General features: G+C 34.8%; 1 protein-coding gene across 4 annotated transcripts in view; it reads right to left on the bottom strand.

Annotated features, from left to right (window-relative positions):
* Cdk14 (cyclin dependent kinase 14) overlaps nt 1-20501 on the bottom strand; it is a 549244-nt gene that overhangs the window by 395503 nt on the left and 133240 nt on the right. For all 4 annotated transcript variants that reach the window (XR_007109786.1, XM_047560804.1, XM_047560806.1 and 1 more), the window contains one exon: nt 13961-14206. Coding sequence is in view for 3 of the 4 variants with exons in the window: in XM_047560804.1 (XP_047416760.1) it covers nt 13961-14206 (246 nt within the window). In the remaining variant the exon portion in view is untranslated. The remainder of the gene's footprint in view (nt 1-13960; nt 14207-20501) is intronic.

Here is a 20501-nt window from a genome sequence, read left to right on the forward strand (position 1 = left end):
ATCAGAAATTAAGAATACTGTTAATAAAATTATACTGTATTTGAGATTCTGGCTAAATGAGTAGATGCTCTTGTTATAACAGAAACAAAAAATAGGCAACTATGTGAATATATATAATAAATGTTATTTATTTATCATATTGTTATATTCATTATATTATTATTTACTTTTAAAAAGTAATAAAAGGAAAACTAAACAGTTGAAAGGAAAATCAAAATTGAAAATTCATAGATAAATATGTGGCAACAAGGACATGACATTTTAAGACTCCTGAAATACAGTCAAATCACTACATAAAAGAAAATTTAAATACATATGTTCATACTAGAAAAGAAAAAAGTTATATGACTTAGACTTTTAACTGCAGCTAGAAAAGGAGCAACAAATGACATAGTAGGAAGGGATTAATAAAGACAACAGAAGATAATATGCATTAAATATAAAATGAAAATACTGTATGCTTGATCAATAAAACCAAATGCTATTTGTAAAGACCATTAAGAGATAATCTTCTGAATGTTTAAAGAGAGAACCAAATAAACACTAGAAATTCAAAGGAGAGAGCTCCGGCATGGTGGCACATAGCTGTAATCCCAGTGGCAGGAGAGGCTAAGGCAGCCAGGATCTTGAGTTCAAAGCCAGCCTCAGCAAAAGTGAGGCACTAAGCAATTCAGTGAGACCCTGTCTGTAAATAAAAGATAAAATAGGGCTGGGGATGTGACGCAGTGGTCGAGTGCCCCTGAGTTCAATCCCCGGTACACCCTCTCAAAAAAGAAAAGAAATTCAAAGGAGAATGTGATTCGGTATAAGAACAGATCTTTTGTTGCCATTAATCAACCTGGAATTCTATGTACAGTTTTATGTCAAAATATATAGAAATTTAGAATGAACTCATTTTCTTCTTTAATTATTTTTTTAAACTCATTATTTTCTAGAAAAAAATTTCAGTTACCCAGATTGTCCTAAGGAAAAAAAAAAATTCAATAAACAAAATAAATTTTAAAAATAAAAACTTGGAGATGTTGCATCTATGAAGGGAAACTTAACTAAAATTTAGGTAATAAATAATTACTAAGTTATATAAGCAGATAACCAAAAAAGTCAGATGCTACAAAATTAATTTTTTGAGACTAGTTAAACCCTATTACCAAAATTCACAAACTAACACATTAATTTTAAAAATCTAAGTATAGGGCTGGGGATATAGCTCAGTTGGTAGAGTGTGTACCTCACATCACAAGGTCCTGGGTTCAAACCCCAGCACCACAAAAACAAACAACAACAACAACAAAAAAAAAACCTAAGTATTATAAACACAGAAGCAAAAATTCCAAAAATATGTAAGAAAACTAAGTTCAATAAATGTGCTAAAACAATAAAACATCATGATATCATGATCAAGTGAGACTTTTCATGAATTCTAGAATTGCTCAACCTCAAAAAATTTATACATTTCACTACATAAGGGAAAGAAGATTTGCTAACAACAAGGAATTCTGAAAAATAATTTTAACTAGCCTATAGATACCTGAAATAAAAATGGAAAAGTAAGTGTCCAATCTAGCAATAAAGGAAGGTTTCCTAATAAAGATTATTTTATAGAAACCTATAATAAATTTTATATGCAATGATAAAATATTTGATTCATTAGCTTTAAGCTAAAGAATAAGACAAGGAATCTCCTAACCTGCACTATTTAGGAGATATTAACCAGTATTTGTGCTTTAAGAAGCAACCTCTTCCACAGAATATGCACATACTATCTTAATCCTTATACCCACAAATAAATCCCTAAACATGTCTCTCGATGTTAGGGGCTTAAAATGAATGACTCAGAGGTTGCAGAAAACAGGAACACAGACAACTTTTCTACCACCCCAATTTACATGCAACTATCCAAAAGTCTCAGTGGTGGAAAGTCAACCCACTACATGTAAATTTTCACGTGGTACTTTCAAAAACAATTAATTCTACGTAATGAAGATCAGAATTTGCGAGTGGAACTTCAGATTTTGCAGATTCCAGAATCAGATCTTTCGAGGTATAATCAACACATAATAACTTGAAGCTGTGCATGCCAAGGAAGGATGATCAGGTAACTTCTGCTATTCACCATTAAGGTTAATAAAAAGAGAAGAAAGAATTAATTCCTAAGAGTCCCAATGTATTAATCCAGCATATCACTCGACAGTGATTGAACGCCTTTATAGGAAGACCATGGCAAATGCAGAAACAACTGCTGAGAAATTTAATAAGAGCTGCAAGAATGCTTTCAGGGTCAATTACTCAATCTGCCACAGAGTTGAAAACCACAGTAACCTATTTCCTGAAAAAAACGTATTCAGTGAAGGGTCAATTTCATCCCATGCTCCATGATTACAGGTTGCTAATTTTTTAATGAAATATATAACAAAAACAGAATGCTTGCCTTCAAAAAAATCAGAATTCCTAGAGTTTTATAGTGCTTTCAGCATCATTTATTCTAATATAAATATATTAAGAGAAAAACCTCCTGGAAAGACTGATTTGCCTAATCATACACTGAGTTTTAATTGAATATGTTTTTCCTCAAAGTAAAACCCATCTATTTAATCTGCTTTCATTTAGCACTCAGTGTGAGGAAAAAAATAGTAGCAAAAATTTTATAATTAACAATATATTAAGAAAACATCCTAATTAAATAACTAGGGTTTATTTTATATGTATGTACTGCTTTGCTAAAGGTGCCAAAATACCACAGACTGTCTGGCTTCAACAACAAAAACACTGATTCTCTCAGTTCTGGAAGCTAGAAGTTGAAGATCAAGCCATAAGCAGGTTTGATTTCTCCCCAGGCCTCACTGTGGCTTGCAGATTGCCACCTTCTCACTGGGTCCTCATGTGGCCTTTTCTCCAACTGAGTGCATACCTGGGGTCGCTCAATATTCTTCTAAGGAAATCAGTCACACTGGCTTACAGTCCTATCCAAATGAACTCATTTTAACTTAATCACATCCTTAATGATCTTACTTCCAAATATAGTTACTTCTGAGATACTATAGTTTGGAATTTCAACATAGGAATTTCGGGAGAACTATAATTCAGTCCAATAACCTATCATTAATTAGACAGGTAGACAAAGATATTTCCAAATTCAATATAGAAAGAAAGGGAGGCAGGCAAAGAAGGGATGGGAGGTTATGAGATATTTTTCTAGGAGTTTAGTTTCCACGTGAGTTAAACCATAGATTGCAAGGATGAGCTCTAAGCATCGTATTAATTTAGGACCACCTATTTTTTTCCTTCAAGAAACATGTAAGATACAAACCATGTGTTGAGCTGAATCAAGTAAAATTTAGTGGAAAATTACATTCCAAGCTGCCTGACAAGTCCTGTGTGGGTTATGTTCTTGTGCATTTTTCATCACCAAGAAACAGCTTGCGAATGTCACACTTTACCATCACCCTCCTGAGCCCAAGTTTTAAATAGAATTTTAAAACCTATATTAAACTTCGTATAAAATGATCTTCAATGGGGAAAATATTGTGTTCACAGTTCCACTCTAAATTATTTAAAATCAGAATGAGAGGTCTGTGTGTTTGCTTTTGTGCTCCTTTAAGAATGGATCCAATCTAAGCTAAAGAAAAAAGTAGCAGCAGAAAATTATTCTTTACTTCTATTAGGAGATAAACTGCTAATGCATATTTAGAGCAAGTACCATACACAGTCCCCACAAAATTGGCAAGAGAATAGAAGCCAATATTTTTTCTTGCAGGAAAGACACAAATAATAATCTAAAAATGATATATTTTACTCTTCACAATCTCCTCGTGTATGTAACTGCTTTAAGATAAGACAGACCATACTACTTAAAAAACTAAACTAAGGAAATTTTAATAACAGGGAAAATCTGGTTTGTCATAAAAACAACCTCTACTCATTCACAAGAAAAATAAAGAGAATATGCTGAGGCTACAAAGTAGTCTTTTTCTAACCAAATGTATTTAAATGCATTAACTTTCATGGTTAAAGTATGTTCTATTAACCTGCAATGACAGAAAATTAATAATTTGCCACATTTGGTGTCTAATTACCCCGGAAAACTGAAATGTAGACATTGTAGAAATACACAACAATTTATAGATCAATCACACTAACTTCATGGCAGAATTTACACATTTAATTCCTCTCTAAAAATTGTTCTAATCTACAGAAGAAGATCCTATGGAATAGGCCATGTCTGAGATAATCTGAGCTTTGAGAATTAGACTCTTATAAAATGAGTCTATTTTAAGTATGCAGAAATAGTCTGATCTGTAATTACCCTGCATATAAATAAGGAGTCCAAATGCCGAATCTTTTAAAAAGACCAATAAGAAAATCCCTCCTATCAAATTAGAAAAACTAAGAATAATGTAAAAGGAAATGTTCTATTTTGTTTAATAAATGAAATTTTGGCCTTTTATTTTTCATTTTTCCTTACAACTTTATTAAATCATCATGCTTAAATAAACATGCTAGGTCAAACCAAAATATTGCTAATCCTATACATTATCTTTGGCTCCTTGATGTCAGGTGCATAAATGGGTAGCAAACACATTTATGGGGCTATTCTCTGCTTACAACTTCTGTACTTAGAAGGCAGGCTTGTGATAGCACTTTAGTGAGCTGGGAATACTGAGAGCTAGCCTGCAATTGCCAATAGACACTAATCACACAGAGATGTGGGGTTTAACGAGATAAAGTTAATATATTTTTCAAAACAGAATAGAAGTGCAGAGAGACATCAACTGTCTATATTAGTGGAAAGAAATGTGGGCAAGGTCAATGTAAAGTGTAGATGTTCCAGCTGAACAGTGTTTGCAACTCTGCCTTAACAAGCAGTCACTACAGGAGGCTGAGGCAGGAGGATCTTGAGTTCAAAGCCAGCCTCAGCAACTTAGTGAGGCACTAAGCAACTCAGTGAGACCCTGTCTCTAAATAAAAAACAAGGGCTGGGGATGTGGCTCAGCAGTTAAGTGCCCCGGAGTTCAATCCCCAGTACAAAAAAAATAAATAAATAAGGGGTCACGAGAACTTGTTTGTATAATAATAACAATCACCAGGAAATATTTAGTATTTACTACAGATGCCAGGCTTTCAAGTTTATATACATTACCTAAATTTAATCCATTTACCACCATGAGATTGGTTCTACTACTACTCCTACTTGGACATGAAGACTACAGAAATAAAGTAACTCATTTAAGAAACTACAGCTACTGGCAGAACTAGAATTCAAACAAAATTGATCAGAATTGAGAATCTCTCTTTTTTTCTTTTTTTAACCACTAATATACTAGAGGAATATTTCCATGGAGCCCTAACTCCCACCAAAATGGAGGTGACATTAAGTCATGCTTAAATCTGTTTTCCACTGAAATCCCATCCATAGAAGCAGGGATGGTTTTTTGAATTGCGTCCTTATAAACTGCATGAGTATATCTCAAAGTTCATGGTAACAACGAAATGACATGGCCACCATACAAATGCCTATCCACAGTTCATACTGACTTCATTTATTACTGACTTTAACGTGCACACATACCTTCTTTCTTGAGATTGTAGTAAGTGAATGTGAGTCAGTTTTATATCACTGTGACAAAATATCTGAGATAAACACTTAAAGGATGAAAGGTTTACCTTGACTCATGGTTTTCCAAGATTTCATTCCATGGTCACTTAGTCCTATTGCTTTGGGCCTGTGGCAGCACAGTACATCATGATGGGAGCATGTGGTAAAGGAGGCCTGTTCACCTCATGGTGGTCAGTAAGCAGAGAGAAAGAGAAGAAGATGCAGGAGTCCCAATAAACCCTTCAAGGGCATATCCCCAGTGACCTAACTTCCTTCCACTAAGCCCCACTTCCTAGAGCCTTGGCTGGTAACCAAACTTTCATCACATGACTTTTGAGAGACACTTTAAGATTCAGAACATAACACCCTAAATTGTGAGAAAACCACAATTAAGAATCAATGATCTTGCCAGGTGTTGTGGAACACGACTATAATCCCAGTGACTCAGGAGGCTGAGACAGGAGGATTGCAAGTTCCAGGCCAGCCTCAGCAACTTAGTGAGTCCCTAAGCAACTTAGGGAGACCATCTCAAAATAAAAAATAAAAATGGCTGCAGGGGTGTAGCTCAGTGGTGGAGTGTTCCTGGGTCAAACCTCTAGTACAAAAAAAAAAAAAAAAAGAAACAGGGAAAAAAATCACTAATCTGGGCTGGGGTTGTAGCTCAGTGATAGAATTCTTGCCTGGCAAGTATGAGGCCCTAGGTTCCATCCTCAGCACCATAAATAAATAAATAAATAAATAAATAGATAAATAAATAAATAAAATAAAGGTTTACTGACAACTAAAAAATATTTTAAAAATAAAAGAATCACTAACCTACTATGTTGCACTGTAATTGTGACAATAAGTATGAGGAATGAGGGAGTAAGGATTCAATCAGAACTCTGTGACCCCATTAAATAAAATTTGAAGTCAACACTACCCTGGCTATATTTTCTTTTGCTTTTGACCTCCAGAACAGGCTAGCAGTCACATCCCTATTACACACTAAGGATATCCATAGTTGACAGGAAACTTGAATACAAAAGAGATTTAGAGGCTGGACAGAGGGATGAACCCAAATACCACACATGATAATAAGCTGACCAGGAGGCCTGGTTCTACTTCGGAATATTTCCTTCTCTACAAGAAAGAAGCAATGCCAAGAGGAAACTCCCCCAAGAAGGAGGATCTGAGAACTGAAGTGGAACTCTCATTTGCAAGTCAGCGTCTTCCTCCCCTCTCCAGATTAGGCCTGCCTGTCATAGGAGGCAGATTTACATGGTGATGGAAAGAGGTAAATTTGGAAAAATCTGTAAAATTTATAGAAAACCTTGCCCTAAATATGAAATTCTGAAAATATGTTCTCTTTAAGCTCAGTTTATAGTAACACAACTCAATGAAATCCCTTCTAAACTGGGTCACCAAGAGAGGCAGTCTACCTACGGTACTCCTAAAAGTTGTAGCCATTGAGAGCCCAGCTGGGCTGGGGAAGGGGGACAGGGAAGGGGGACAGGGAAGGGCAGTGAGGGTTTATCATGTCCGTGGCAACATTACACTACCCACAGGATTGGTCCTATGGAAAGTAGGCTCACACAGGAAAGATTTGAAACAGAATCTGTCGAACGCTCTCTTGAAATACACTAATTTAAATAAAATTACATTCTTTACATTCTGCCTGAATTTTAAAGTGCCACTCTCTAGTAAAAATCAGCAAGTACAGACTAGCCTGAAAGTCACTGATATCAAAATACTCTTGGTTCCTTGACTTCATTTATGGTTCTTTAATACATACAATAGCCAGTATGTGAGCAGTACACATATACAGCTGGGAAGACAAGGTATTTTAAAATACTCTATTTATGTATGATCTATCAAAATATATAAATGCATTCTACTGTTATGTACAACTAATTAAAACAAATAAAATTTAAAAACTTTTTTTAAAAAAGAAACAATGTTTGCCTCTTAAAAATAGGGGATACAATGCCATGCCTGATCTTCCTTTCCTTCTCAACTCTACTCTTCAAGATTATTCAATATAAATAATATTTCAGAAGAACTCACAATAAAATAAAGATATGAATTAACCCTGCTGACTCTTGGGTAAAGTGACTCCCCTTGATATTTATCAACAATTGTTATGTCATCAGAACACATTTAAGAAAGACCTATGCCAAAAAAAATACTCTCATGCTTTTCCATATTTCCCAGGGGTATGAAATGATCAAACCCATACATTGTTGTGGGAGATTTAAAATGGTGTTATGCAAGAGGTGTTACTGACTCCATTTTCTGCCCAGTTGCAAACCCAATAGAAATTAGTCCTTCTACAGACAAAAAAAAAAAAAAGTAATAAAACATCCCTTCCTATCACAACAGGGAAGAGAACAAAACACACACACACACACACACACACACACACGCAAGCAGAAAGAACTCGGAAAATGATAGTAATAATATTGTAGTACTCTGCCAAAAGAGAAAAAAGAAACCATCTCAAAATTTGATGAGAATAAAGCAAACACATTTTTCCAGGGCACGCTGAGAGAAAGCAAAATTTCTAAAATGAAAATATTGCAAAGCAGTTCCCACACAAATAATGTAAGTACTCTGCCATATCAGAAAGACATTCCTGAGTGGCCCAGGAAAGGGTAAGCCTAATAATAAACTGAAGAAAGAGGATATAAAGAAAATTAACAATACACCAGGAGAGAAACAGAGGAAATTCCCAGTTAAACTAGGTGCCTTCAACAATTATTTCTCTCTCCTCCCCACCAAATGATACTGAAATGAAAGTAAAGTTATAATCATAAAGCACAATCAGAATGAGGAAGGAGAAGACATCAGACAAGATATACATAAAAGTTGGGAGAAGGTGGACAAGAGGTCATTGACTAGGATAAGAAAAGAAATCTTGATACTTAAACGACCAAAGGAATAAACCAATGAGAAGTCAACTCATACTTCAGAATCCCCAAAATGCTCAAGAATTGGAGGGTTAGGGGTGTAGTTATTAATAGGGATAGTGTAGCTCACTTGCCTGGCAAGCTCAATGCCCTAGGTTTGATCCCCAGCACCCACAAAAATAAAAAATAAATAAAACAACTGGAGGCTGAGATTCAAATGGGCTAAAATAGATTATTTGGAGGGGTTAAGGAGGAAGTGTTTCCACAACACTCTCCTGTCTATGCCTCCCCAATACCAGCAGAGGTCTATACTCTGAAGAAGTTGAACCAGGGAGGCTCTGAACTGGGACACCACACACTGTGGATATCAGAATGAAGAGTCATGCTACATGAACAACAAATCATAAGAAAGCCTGTATAGAGAACTGGGAGGCCCTCCACCCCTTCTTGATAATCTCAGAATAATGACAGTTAGGCTTAAATGTCCTGAAAATACACTGGTAAATCTATTTGTGGAAAACCCCCCAGTGAAGGGGGCCAGAAATCAGGAGATAGTGACATTCAAGAGTTCTAGTAAATGACTAGGTTTTCACTAAAACTCCCTACTCTGAAGCCTACCAGTTCACAAGTCACCCAGCCACACAGAGCTACCAACATATTATAATGTGAATTAAGAGCCAATAGGCATGATACAGACCCACCAAAAATCTCAACGTGCAAGGCAAAGACCAAAACAAACAGAAAGAAGAACATAAAAGATAAATTCAATGGTGTAAAAAATTTTTTCAATGTTTTTCCAGTCCACATTTAGTATCCTTGGAAACATAGAAAGTGATTTATTATTCATTGCAAAAGATGATTTTCAAGATGATTTTTATAAGAATATTCAAAGGATAAGAAAGAGCTCATGGAAATAAATGCTAGCATAATTGAAAATTCAATGGAAGGATTAAAATTAAAGCCAATAAACCCCAAGAAAGCAGGGGAAAATCTTAAAAAAGAAAAAAAATAGGAAATCAGCAGATAAATTCCCAGTAGTGCCAACATTCTGTGTTATGGTTTGAATAAGATGTATACCCAAAAGTTCCTATAATAAATGCAGAAATCTTCAGAGGCAAAATGACTAGATTATGAGAGCTATAATCTAGTTAGTCCATAATGTTTGAATGTACTGACTGGGTGGTAACAGTAATCAAGTAGGGTATGGTTAGAAGAGGTATGTCACTGGAGGCATGCATGCCTTAGAAGGGTTCATCTTCCCTGTGACCCCTTCTCTTTTTTCTCTCCCTGCTTCCTGGCCACCATGAGCAGTGCTTCTCTACCATGATGTTCTACTTCACCATCAGCCCAGAGCAATGGAATCTGCAGACCATGGGCTGAACCTCTGAAATCATGAACCAAAATAAACATTTCCTCCTCTAAATGATAATACTTATTATCATTATTATTGGCTCTGAAGAATGAACTCAGGAGCACTCAACTACTGAGCCACATGCCCAGCCCTTCTTGTACTTTATTTAGAGACAAGGTCTCACTGATTTGCTTAGTGCCTCACCATTGCTGAGGCTGGCTTTGAACTCACAATCTTCCCTCCTCAGTCTCCCAAGTTGCTGGGATTACAGGCCTGCACCACCCCACCGGGCCTAAATCATTTTTGTTGAGTACTTTGGTCAGAGAACAAAAAGCTAACACATTCATCTAATAATTTTTAAGAGATTAAAAGAAAAATTAAATAACTAATAAAAGAATATTTGCTGAAACTAAAATTAATTTCAAAGTTGAACCCATTGAATACCAAGAAAAAGATCTACAACAGGGATAAGGAAGAAGTTCTAGGAGGTTCCACAAAAAAAAAAAAAAATATTTTCTAAACCAGAATCATATTGCAAGCCTGATTATTAACCAAATAATCAAGCATTTTTTGGTATCAGATCTGCCATTTTGCTGCTGCCAGCATTCTGCCCCCTCCCCCCACACACACAAACCATTTTACAACCCAGATCGTTACTGCGAACTTCCTAGTCAGTCATTGGTCCATTGTTATTAGGCCGGGAATTCCACTACTTAAGAATAGCTCCACCGCCATTCTTTCTCTCTCTCTCCTCCTCACTCTCACTTGCTCGCTTTCTCTTTCTCTCATTTTCTCTCTCTCCCTCTCTCAGCCTGCGGGCAGACACTCTGCCTGTCTGCTTAATAAAATCTCTTGCATGAGTTCCCCAGTCTGGAGTGGTTTTTTTGGGTGCTTTCAGCATTAATAAAGACATAGTCATATGTGCAAACTCCCTATTATTTTTTCTCAAGAAACTACTAGAAAATACACTTCCACAAAACTGCGAAATAAACCAAGAACTAGAATGACAAGTAACCCAGAGAACAGGTATTCATTATAAAACAAGAGGATAAAATTCTCATGAAGGTGGTAAAGAGAAGCCTCGTGAATATAGTTTAGAGATTAATCAATCCCGATCAGATTAGGATAATGGAGAACTTGCAATGACAATTCCAGGAAGAAAACTGATAGATTATCTGACTCTTAATTGTTTCAAAGGATTTTTATAGTTTTGACAAATAGTTATAGGCCCCCATTCATGATTAAAATCATATGACTCATGTTAATTATGAACAAATGAAAAGCGAGGCAAGTGCAGCTAGGAAAGAATAGAAAGTTAATCACAGAACACTCTGCATCTTGACTACGGACAAAACTTACGTCGTCAAAAGAGTATAAATATTGCATATTAAGGCAAAAAATAAATGTATCTGGGAACAGAAGTATCATGGAAAATCCTCTCCTGATGTGTTTCTTTTTATTCTATAAACCACTCATTGTATCTCAAGTCCAATACCCTTCCACACTTCTTCTGGACCTTCTCTTTCCTTTGCCCCTGTTGAAACTGCCCCACACAGAATTCACTCCAACATTTTCTATTCAGAGCAAGAGTACTCATTTGTCATTTTAGAGATGTACCCTAAGAAAGCCTAAAGACACCCCAATGTCTTTAGATCTCTCCCAGTTCTTCTTGCACTTGCCTACTCACAGGAGCCATCAGGGAAACCTCTTAGTTGTCGTTGCTATCCTCAAAGTGGCCCTCTGCCTTCCCTAAGCTTCCTCCCTTACATTTTCCAATATCACATGGCTCTTAAAAACTGTTGATGGTTTGTCCACTTGGACTCTTTGTGAGGTCCATGGAGATACTCTGTTGGAGATCTTATTGACTGCCTTTGCTTTTACTATATGATCTACTCTGTCTAATTATATGAAGGGCTTCAAAACCTATGCCACTGCCATACTCCCAGAATCCTCTCCTATTTGACAATTTAATGTTCAAATATCACTTTAATAAAAATACAAAATTTAATTTTAACGAAAGAACAATACAGAGCACATCATATGGATGGATGAGTCCTAACGTGCTTGATAATGACTTTAATTAATACGTTATTAAAAATCAAAAACAAATATTCAGATCTCACTGTCAACAGTTTATATCATGATGTATGCACTGATTTTTAAAACTGCATGAACCCAGTAGCAATAAGCACCTCACCACCCAGATCTTGGTTTCTAAATATCATTCTGAGGGTTCTCTAGAGAAATGATTGGTTCCAGGTCATGGGCAGGAAAAATACAATATAAGCCAAGAGCATCTTCTAAGACCAGAAAATAAGGAAATAATCAAAAGAAAGAGATGAAAATATCACAAAAGGACACAAGAGACAAACTAAAAGAGCTTCCAAGTGCTAAAGTAGGGACAATTTGAGCACAAAAGAAATAATGCATTAGTGGATTATGACTAGAATTCCCAGACAAAATATAGGATGACCAGTTAATTTTCAGGTATATAGGTAAATAATTTTTTACCAGAAGAATGTATCATTGTAATACCTGGAATGATAAATTTTTATATATCATTTATAGGTTGATACATATTATAATACTAAGATAACTTACATAGTAAAATGCATAATTCTCTTTGCATACATGGAATTGATTGTTCTCAACAACTCCTTTCATTTCTCCTACATAATTCTGAATCTAAAAATTCTCCCAGGAGTTAGTGACATATCTTTGATACTGGTATGTACACAGGTAAAGATTATGGAGGAAATGTCTGGGGAAAAATTAGATAATCAATTCTTACAAATATTACTTTAATAATATTTATTTCAGCCTTATTAATATAAAATGTACCATAAGATAGTGCAAAGTCATACAGTTTAATTAACTGGTGTCAATACTCTTCTAACAGTTGACATTTCAAGTTCAGATTTTGTCATCATAAAATTTACAACTTAAAATTTGAAATGGCAGGTGTTGCTTAACAAGATAGCAATTAAAATGATCCGAGCATTCTCCTCTTACCTTCTAAACTGTAAGAGCATCTAAGTCAAAAATTAAGTGTGGGTTAAATATGAAAATTACTTAATTTCAAATGATAGTAGGATTTTTTTTTTTTTTTGTATAATGTTAAATGTAGGTCAGTCTTTAAAATATGCGATCCAGGAAAAATGTTATAGGTAAAGAGCAGGAATAACCTTGGAATTTTATCTTATCTATAGACTGAATGTTCCTCTCTCTCCAAAATTCATGCTGAAAATTTTCAATCTGCATTGCAATAGTATCAGGAGATGGGGCCTTTGGGAGACAACTGGATCATAAAGTTGGAGCCCTCTGAATGGAATTCATGCCCTTACAATAAGATAATGAGAGACTGAGGGAGAGGACCGATCTCCACCATAACCTGTGAGGATACAGGGAGAAAATGGCCATTTGTAAAAACCAGTCAGAATATCCTCTCTAGACACCAAATTTGCTAGAAACCTGATCTTGGAGTTTGTAGCTCTCGAACTGTAAGAAATTTCTTTTGTTTCAGTCACTCAGTCTAAAGATATTCCTTTATAGCAACCCAAACCAAAGAAGACTTCTTAGGTCAAAAGGAAAGAATTGCCTTTAGCATTTGGTAAATTTCATTATCATGAAGAGTATTTCTCTTTGAAGACCAATTTTAATGTCTCACTCTTAGGTTTAAAAACATTTCTATTGAAAACAAACTGTAGTATCACAAGTGAACAACTTTTGACATTTATTCTAAAATGAAATTCTTTGTGAATTTGGTAATATCAAAACTATTCTTATTGCCACAAACACAATAAAATTCAAGAACCTCTCCAAGAGTTTGAAACACAAAATATTTTTAATCAGAATTCCTCTATCTAAAAACAACTTTTAAAAAAGGGAAGATTTTTCCAAAAATAAATTGAGTCATTTCCTTCATTTGCTTGCTGTGTACTTATGATTAAAGAGTCTGCATAGAGTTTTCTTCCCCTCTCTCTCTTCCAAAACATTAAACCACCCTGGGAGAAAATGCATAAAAACTCACGGATAAAACCACCTGCTGTCTTGCACCACAGCGTGCTACTATTACAAGAGAGATAGTCCTCCTGTTTACCCTGTGATAAATGAGGAGACTTCACTTACCGAGCTGGGGCTGGAGTGCCGCCTAACTTTAGGTGATTCTTTGCCAGCAGAGGAGGTCTTAAAGTTAATGCAGGCATTGTTCTCAGAATGCACCCTCTTTACTTGATTAGTTGGTTTCTCAAATGGGTCAAAAGTGCTCTGTGTCCTCTGAACTCTGACTTTTTTATCCTCAGGAATTGTGTCCAGGTGTTTGATCACTGAGTCCATTCCCTGACAGTTCCGTGTAGACATCTTTGTGACACATATCTGGAAAATAAAAGAAATTAGATGCAGAACTCTCCACTGAAACCTTAATATCACTAAACATGCTACTTTCTTATTCTAGAAAGTGTGCCAATTTCTACTCCAAGAAATATCCGAAAAGCCCAAATTGTAAAAGCTACAGTAGCTTTCATCACAATACAAAGTATTTCTCACAATCATTCTTTTTATACTTACTTAGAGCTTTCATTTTAAAAAAAGTATCTCTAAAACAAGAAGCTTATGTTGTAGACCACTAGTACCCTACGTGGTCCTTGAACCTCTTGTCATATGTTTATCCAAATGGATGTTTCAGAATCATTAAGAGGGTGGTAACTTGACTTAATTAAAAATTAATCAGAGGGGCACTTTAACCAACTGACCATCATACATAGGCTTAGAGGAGAAAAAGATACTATATTGCTTTTAAATATTATGTTTGAATATATTTACATATATACAATCTCTCCCCATCTTAATTTTGGTTCCAAACTAGATTAGAGCTAAAGAATTGAGAATCATGGTGAATTTTTCTTTCTAATTCCAAAGCTAACAAATATATAGGAATAATAGTATCAATGAAAAACACTGAACACCACTCATTTCAAAAGTTCGTTTTCATTATTCCACTAGACCTCTACTTCCCTCCCAATATCTTCATCCTCTTTCTACTCAGACTACTCCACTCTTCTTTTAGTCTAACTTTTGTTTCTGTTTATCACTTTGTTCTAACCCTTTCATTCTCCCTAAACTCTGGAGATTCTGCTGTCTTTATGAAAGAAATGTACAGCCTCTAGCTTGTCTGTACACCTAGGAGTCACACTTTAGATCTTAAACGTCCCCCAAAGGCTCAAGTGTTTGGTCCCCAGGCCAGGGCACTGTTAGGAGGTAGTGGAAGCTTTAGGAGGTGGCGCCCAGTGGAAGGAGGTTAGGTTAGTGGGGGCATGCCCTTAAGGAGATGTTGGGACCTCAGTCCTTCCTCCACCAGCTCTCTGCTTTCCAATCACCATGAGGTGAGTAGTTCTGCTCTTTCATACACTCCCCAAAATGACCTCTGTTCCATCACAGGAACAAAGTGACAAGACCAAATGACCATGCGCTGAAGCTCTGTGACCATGAGCCAAAAGTAAACATTTCCTGCTTTTAAGTTGCTTATCTTAGTTACTGTCACAGTAACAGAAAGTTAACATACTATGAAACTTTATTATTCTCTCCAAAGAAAAGATTACACTAAATGAATTTGCTCTTAGAATCTTTTTCTTAATGTGAAAAGTTTTCACATCTTTATGTGCTATCAAGTGAAGAACGACAAAACACAAATGTAAGAAAATTCCACATCATTTATGTAAAAATTTACAAATTTCTCAAAATAATCTGTATTGGTTGATTTCATATGGGGAATAAATTTATCTGTACAGATGTATACAGATACAGAGACACATACCGACACAGAGAGACATTAGTATTGGTGTGTGTATCAGCATAGTATAAGTATAGAAAGAAACACAATAAGCTTAACTGCATATACCTCCAGACATGTGGATCTGCTTGATAAAGGATAATATTAGTACTTTTCATACACTCCTATATTGTTAGAATTATATAATAAATGTACCAATTTATGATATCTTTTAAAACTAGTAAGGTGTATATATAATCAAAGTAACTTATTTCAAGTTTTGAAATATTAAAAATTTTTAATTAAATATTAAGTATCAACCCTGTACCAGGATTGTGTCTCTACTACTAAACACAGGTTGAATTATAATTAAGTCAAATGAGAACAATAATATCATACATTTCAACATATCACAAAACTGCTAAAGATGTTTTTGAAAGACTGAAGGTAGAATCTCCAGCTCATGATCAAAGCCTAGCAATTTATCACAAGTATGTTAAAAGCACTCAATATCTTTAATGACTTGTATTCTTTTTAAATTAGTAAAGATATAAGATTGCCACATTGTGAGGCAACTCAATTACGCAAGGGTCCAAAAGATCCAAAGTCAATAAAACTTAAGCAAAAGAAATACAAAGAAAAATATGTAAAGGCACATCAAAATCAAATTTGTAGTAATAATGAATATAGAAAAGAAGAAAGTTCTCAAAGCAATCTTGACTTCTGCCTTAAGATACTTGGGAAAGAAGAGCAAATAAAATCTAAAATAAGCAAAGACTAAAACAAGTAAATAAACCTTAGAATGAAAATAAATGAAATAGAAAACAGGAAACAATATTATCAAAAGCTGATGATAAAAAATTGATAAACCTCTAGCCATACCGATAAGACAAAAAAGTAGAAAATATACATTGCCAATATTGGAAATGGGAGAGATGGCAACACCAAAACTTCTACAGATACTATGAACAATGTTATACCAATAAATTCAGCAACAGACAAAATAAATAAATGTCCTGAAAGACGAAAGCTACCAATATTAATTCAACAAGAAATAAATTGAATAGGCCCACATCTATTAAAGAAATTATATTTTGGGCCAAAACCTTACCACAAACAATATCCAAGACTAAATGGCACCACTGATAAAGTAAAACAAACATTTAATTTAAAAAAAAAAAACTAATTCTTCCAAAGTTTCTACAAAATATTGAAGAGGAGGGAATGTTTCCCAATTTATTATATGAGGTCAGCTTCATACCAACACCAAAAGCAGACAAAAAAACATTTTAAAGAAACTACAGGATCAATCTCTCTAATGAACACAGACACAAAATTTTATTGGTCCATTTTTAACAAAGTGAATCCAATAATGTATTTAAAAGATAATAAATCATGACAATCTAGTATAATTCCAGGGATGCAATGTTGACTTAAGATTAAAAAATGCATAGTGTTCCATCTTAGTATACAAAAGTAGGCAGTCTCTAAAATGATTCTCAATGGCACTAGGTATTCACACTCTTATTTAATTCTCAGGTCTTAAATGTAGGTTGCATTTATTGACTTGTCCCAATAGACTATGACAGAAATCATAGGATACTACTTCTGAGAAAATATTATATAAAAGACAATGCATTCTGCATTGGTTTTCTCCTTCCCTCTCCCTCCTTCTAATTTCCTCTCTCAGATCACTGTTCCTGGGGGAAAAACAACAGCCTTATCATGAAGTGGCCCTGTGGAGAGGTAGATACAAAAGGACTAAGGTCTGAAAACAATCAAATATGTAGAGCCTTCAAATGCAACTGCAATTTTAGTTTTTGTTTAACTGGAACCTCACTGATAACATACCCTGAGACAGAGGCACCCAGAAAGGAATACCTGGATTCAAGACCCACAAAAATGTGAAATCGAAAAATTGTTGGTTGTTTTAAATTTTTAAATTATGGGATAATTTCTTATGTAGTGAAGATAACTAATACACAGAATATTTTAAAATCATATGATCATGTCAATATACTCTGAGAAAGCATTTGACAAATTCAACACCCATTCATAACACTCTCCATGAACTAAGAATGAATGAGACTTCCTCAACCTGATAAAAGGCATCTAAAAAAATTCTAACATTATACATAATAATGGGTCTCCACTTTTCACCCCAAAACACAAGCAACTCAAGTAGGTCCACTCACAGCACTTTCATTCAACATTGCATTGTAAGTTCTAGATGATGTGATAAGGCAAGAAAAATAAACAAAAGCTATTCACACTGGAAAGAAGGAAATAAAACAGCTTAAAGAACACATGCATGCAGAAAGTCCAGTGAAATCTATAAATGAAAAAGCCACTTAAGAAAAGCAGTGATTTTTATTATGGGTGAAAATGACAAAATCAATATACAAAAATCACTCATATTTCTAGATGGTAGGAAAAATCAGAATTTAAATTTTTGAAAACACCAGTTACAACAGCATCAAACACTACAAAATAAACCATACCACCACCACCCCCGCCAAAAAAAGGCCTGTACATACCTGTAACAGAAACTATAAAATAAGGTAGAGGAAAGTGAAAGCTAAGGTGGGGGTAAAGGAGAGTCAGGGAGGTAGGACACAAATGAAAGGAACTAATCCAGGGTCTGGAAATTTAGTGTGATAAAAGGAATCTAATCTTTGTGCTTCAACCATAAAATATTAGTATTTATTACTTTTATTTATTATCTAAAATATTAGTAGCTTGTTATCTATATGTACGTATGTATATAAATGATAATATAAAAAAGATATAAGTGGGATTTGAAGTGATAATTGGATAACATGGAAAAAATGACATGTCTGGACTTCATTACTATCCCTAAAACTTAGCACCAGGAAACATAAACACCACAGAACCATCTCTTAGTTCTGCCAAAGAGAATATGAAGCCAATTCTGACCTTATATGCCATTTTTTTATTCAAGGTCTTTAAACCACATTAGTAAATCAGACTTTTTTGATAAAAACTGTTTTTTTCCTCACTTAAAATACACAGGTAAAATTTACAAGGAAGTATAACTTTGTAGCATATGTACACCAATGCTGTAACAGAACAAAAAGATCAGCACAGGAGAAATGACAAATGTCACTTCCACTGAACAGCAGAGGAAGGGAGAGCAGTCAGGGCCCCTTAAAGCTAAAAGAATAAACTTAATTCTTAACCAGTTCATGAAATCATATAAACTCATATAAAACTTTCATTTGATGCCCTTCAAGTTAACAACTCTAGCAAAAACTAAGACTCCCAAGATCATTTGCTGTCTTTGGAAATTCTAGAGTCTATACAATTTAAGTGAGAGAAAGTGCTACAGAATCCTCTACAAGTAAATCCTTATCTCCATCTATTCACATGTTCTGAGACAGCTAGCCTTACTTAAAGGATCTGAGTATGGCATACTAGATAAATGTAAAGATCAGAGAAAACTATGTACTTGTGAAAAACCAGCATTCCAAAGTATTCTACTACTAGAACAGAAGAGTAGCAGCTTTTTTCCTAATGTTTAAGAGGGAAAAGATATTTGAATGTCTAAACCTAAATCTTTCCCAGGAATATTTCTTTTTATTTAATTAATTTTTATTTGTTCTAATTTGTTGTACATGACAGTAGAATGCATGTATACATTTTGATAGATCATACAGAAATGGAGTGTAATCTCTCATTTTTCTAAGATCACATCGGTCATGCAATCATATATGTATATGAGGTTATAATATCTGCTTCATTCTACTATCATTCCTACTCCCAGAGCCCTTACCCTCCCTTCACTCCCTACTGCCTAATAAAAAGTAACTCTATTCTTTCCTATCCCCACCCCTTATTGTGAATTAGTATCCGCATATGAGAGAAAACATTTGGCCTTTGGATTTTCTGGGTTTGGCTTATTTGAGTTAGCATGATATTCTCTAACTCCATCCATTTACCAACAAATGATATAATTTCATTCTTTAAAGTTGAGTAATATTCCATCATGTGTGTATGTGTTGAAGGGCATCTAGGCTGGTTCCATATTTTAGCTATGGTGAATTGAGCTGCTATAAACTGATGTGTCTGTGTCACTGTATATGTTGATTTTAAGTCCTCTGGGTATAAACTGAGGAGTGGGATAACTGGGTCCAATGGTGGTTCCATTCCAAGTTTTCTGAGGAATCTCCATACTGCTTTCCATAATGGTTGCACCATTTTGCATTTCCCAGGAACATTTTTAAGACATTCCACTTTTACTATATTTACCAATTAGTAGCAAATGATAAAATAAATATAGAAAATAATCAACATAAATTTCTTGGAAACTATAATTTTATAGATACATGCTTATGGTGGTGATTTCACTTACTACATTGACAAACATTTCTTATTAATTAGTTCCTAGATCATATGTTAATTTTAAACTATATCAGTATCCCGCAGTAGTTTTCAGAGTACTGTATTATTCAGACACTTCACCAGAACACATGCGAGGCTCACCTTCTTACATATAGTGTACATTTGTTCACCAGCACAAGCAAGGATGCTGCCCCTTTTCCTACAGCTCCTTGCTCAGTGCCTGGCCCATGGTAAAGCTTGATTAAACAGCTTAATACATTAATAAATCAGATTCAAGAAGATTCATTCAAATAAGTAATCTTCACACTTTCTTGCTAAAAGAGCTGAAGCCAATACATTTATTATCAAAAGTCATTATCAAAACAGTGCTATCTTGACAAATTAAACATATATATATATTCATAAAATGCTATCAACAGAATATTCTTCAACTGCAAACTCACTGTGATAGGCAGAGTTCTAAAACGACACCCAATAGCCCTTGCTTTGAATAACTGCCCTTCTTTTGAATGTGATTATGAGATAGCCCATGATCATATT

This window comes from Sciurus carolinensis, chromosome 8 (assembly GCF_902686445.1).
Source record: "Sciurus carolinensis chromosome 8, mSciCar1.2, whole genome shotgun sequence".
Lineage (NCBI taxonomy): Eukaryota > Metazoa > Chordata > Mammalia > Rodentia > Sciuridae > Sciurus > Sciurus carolinensis.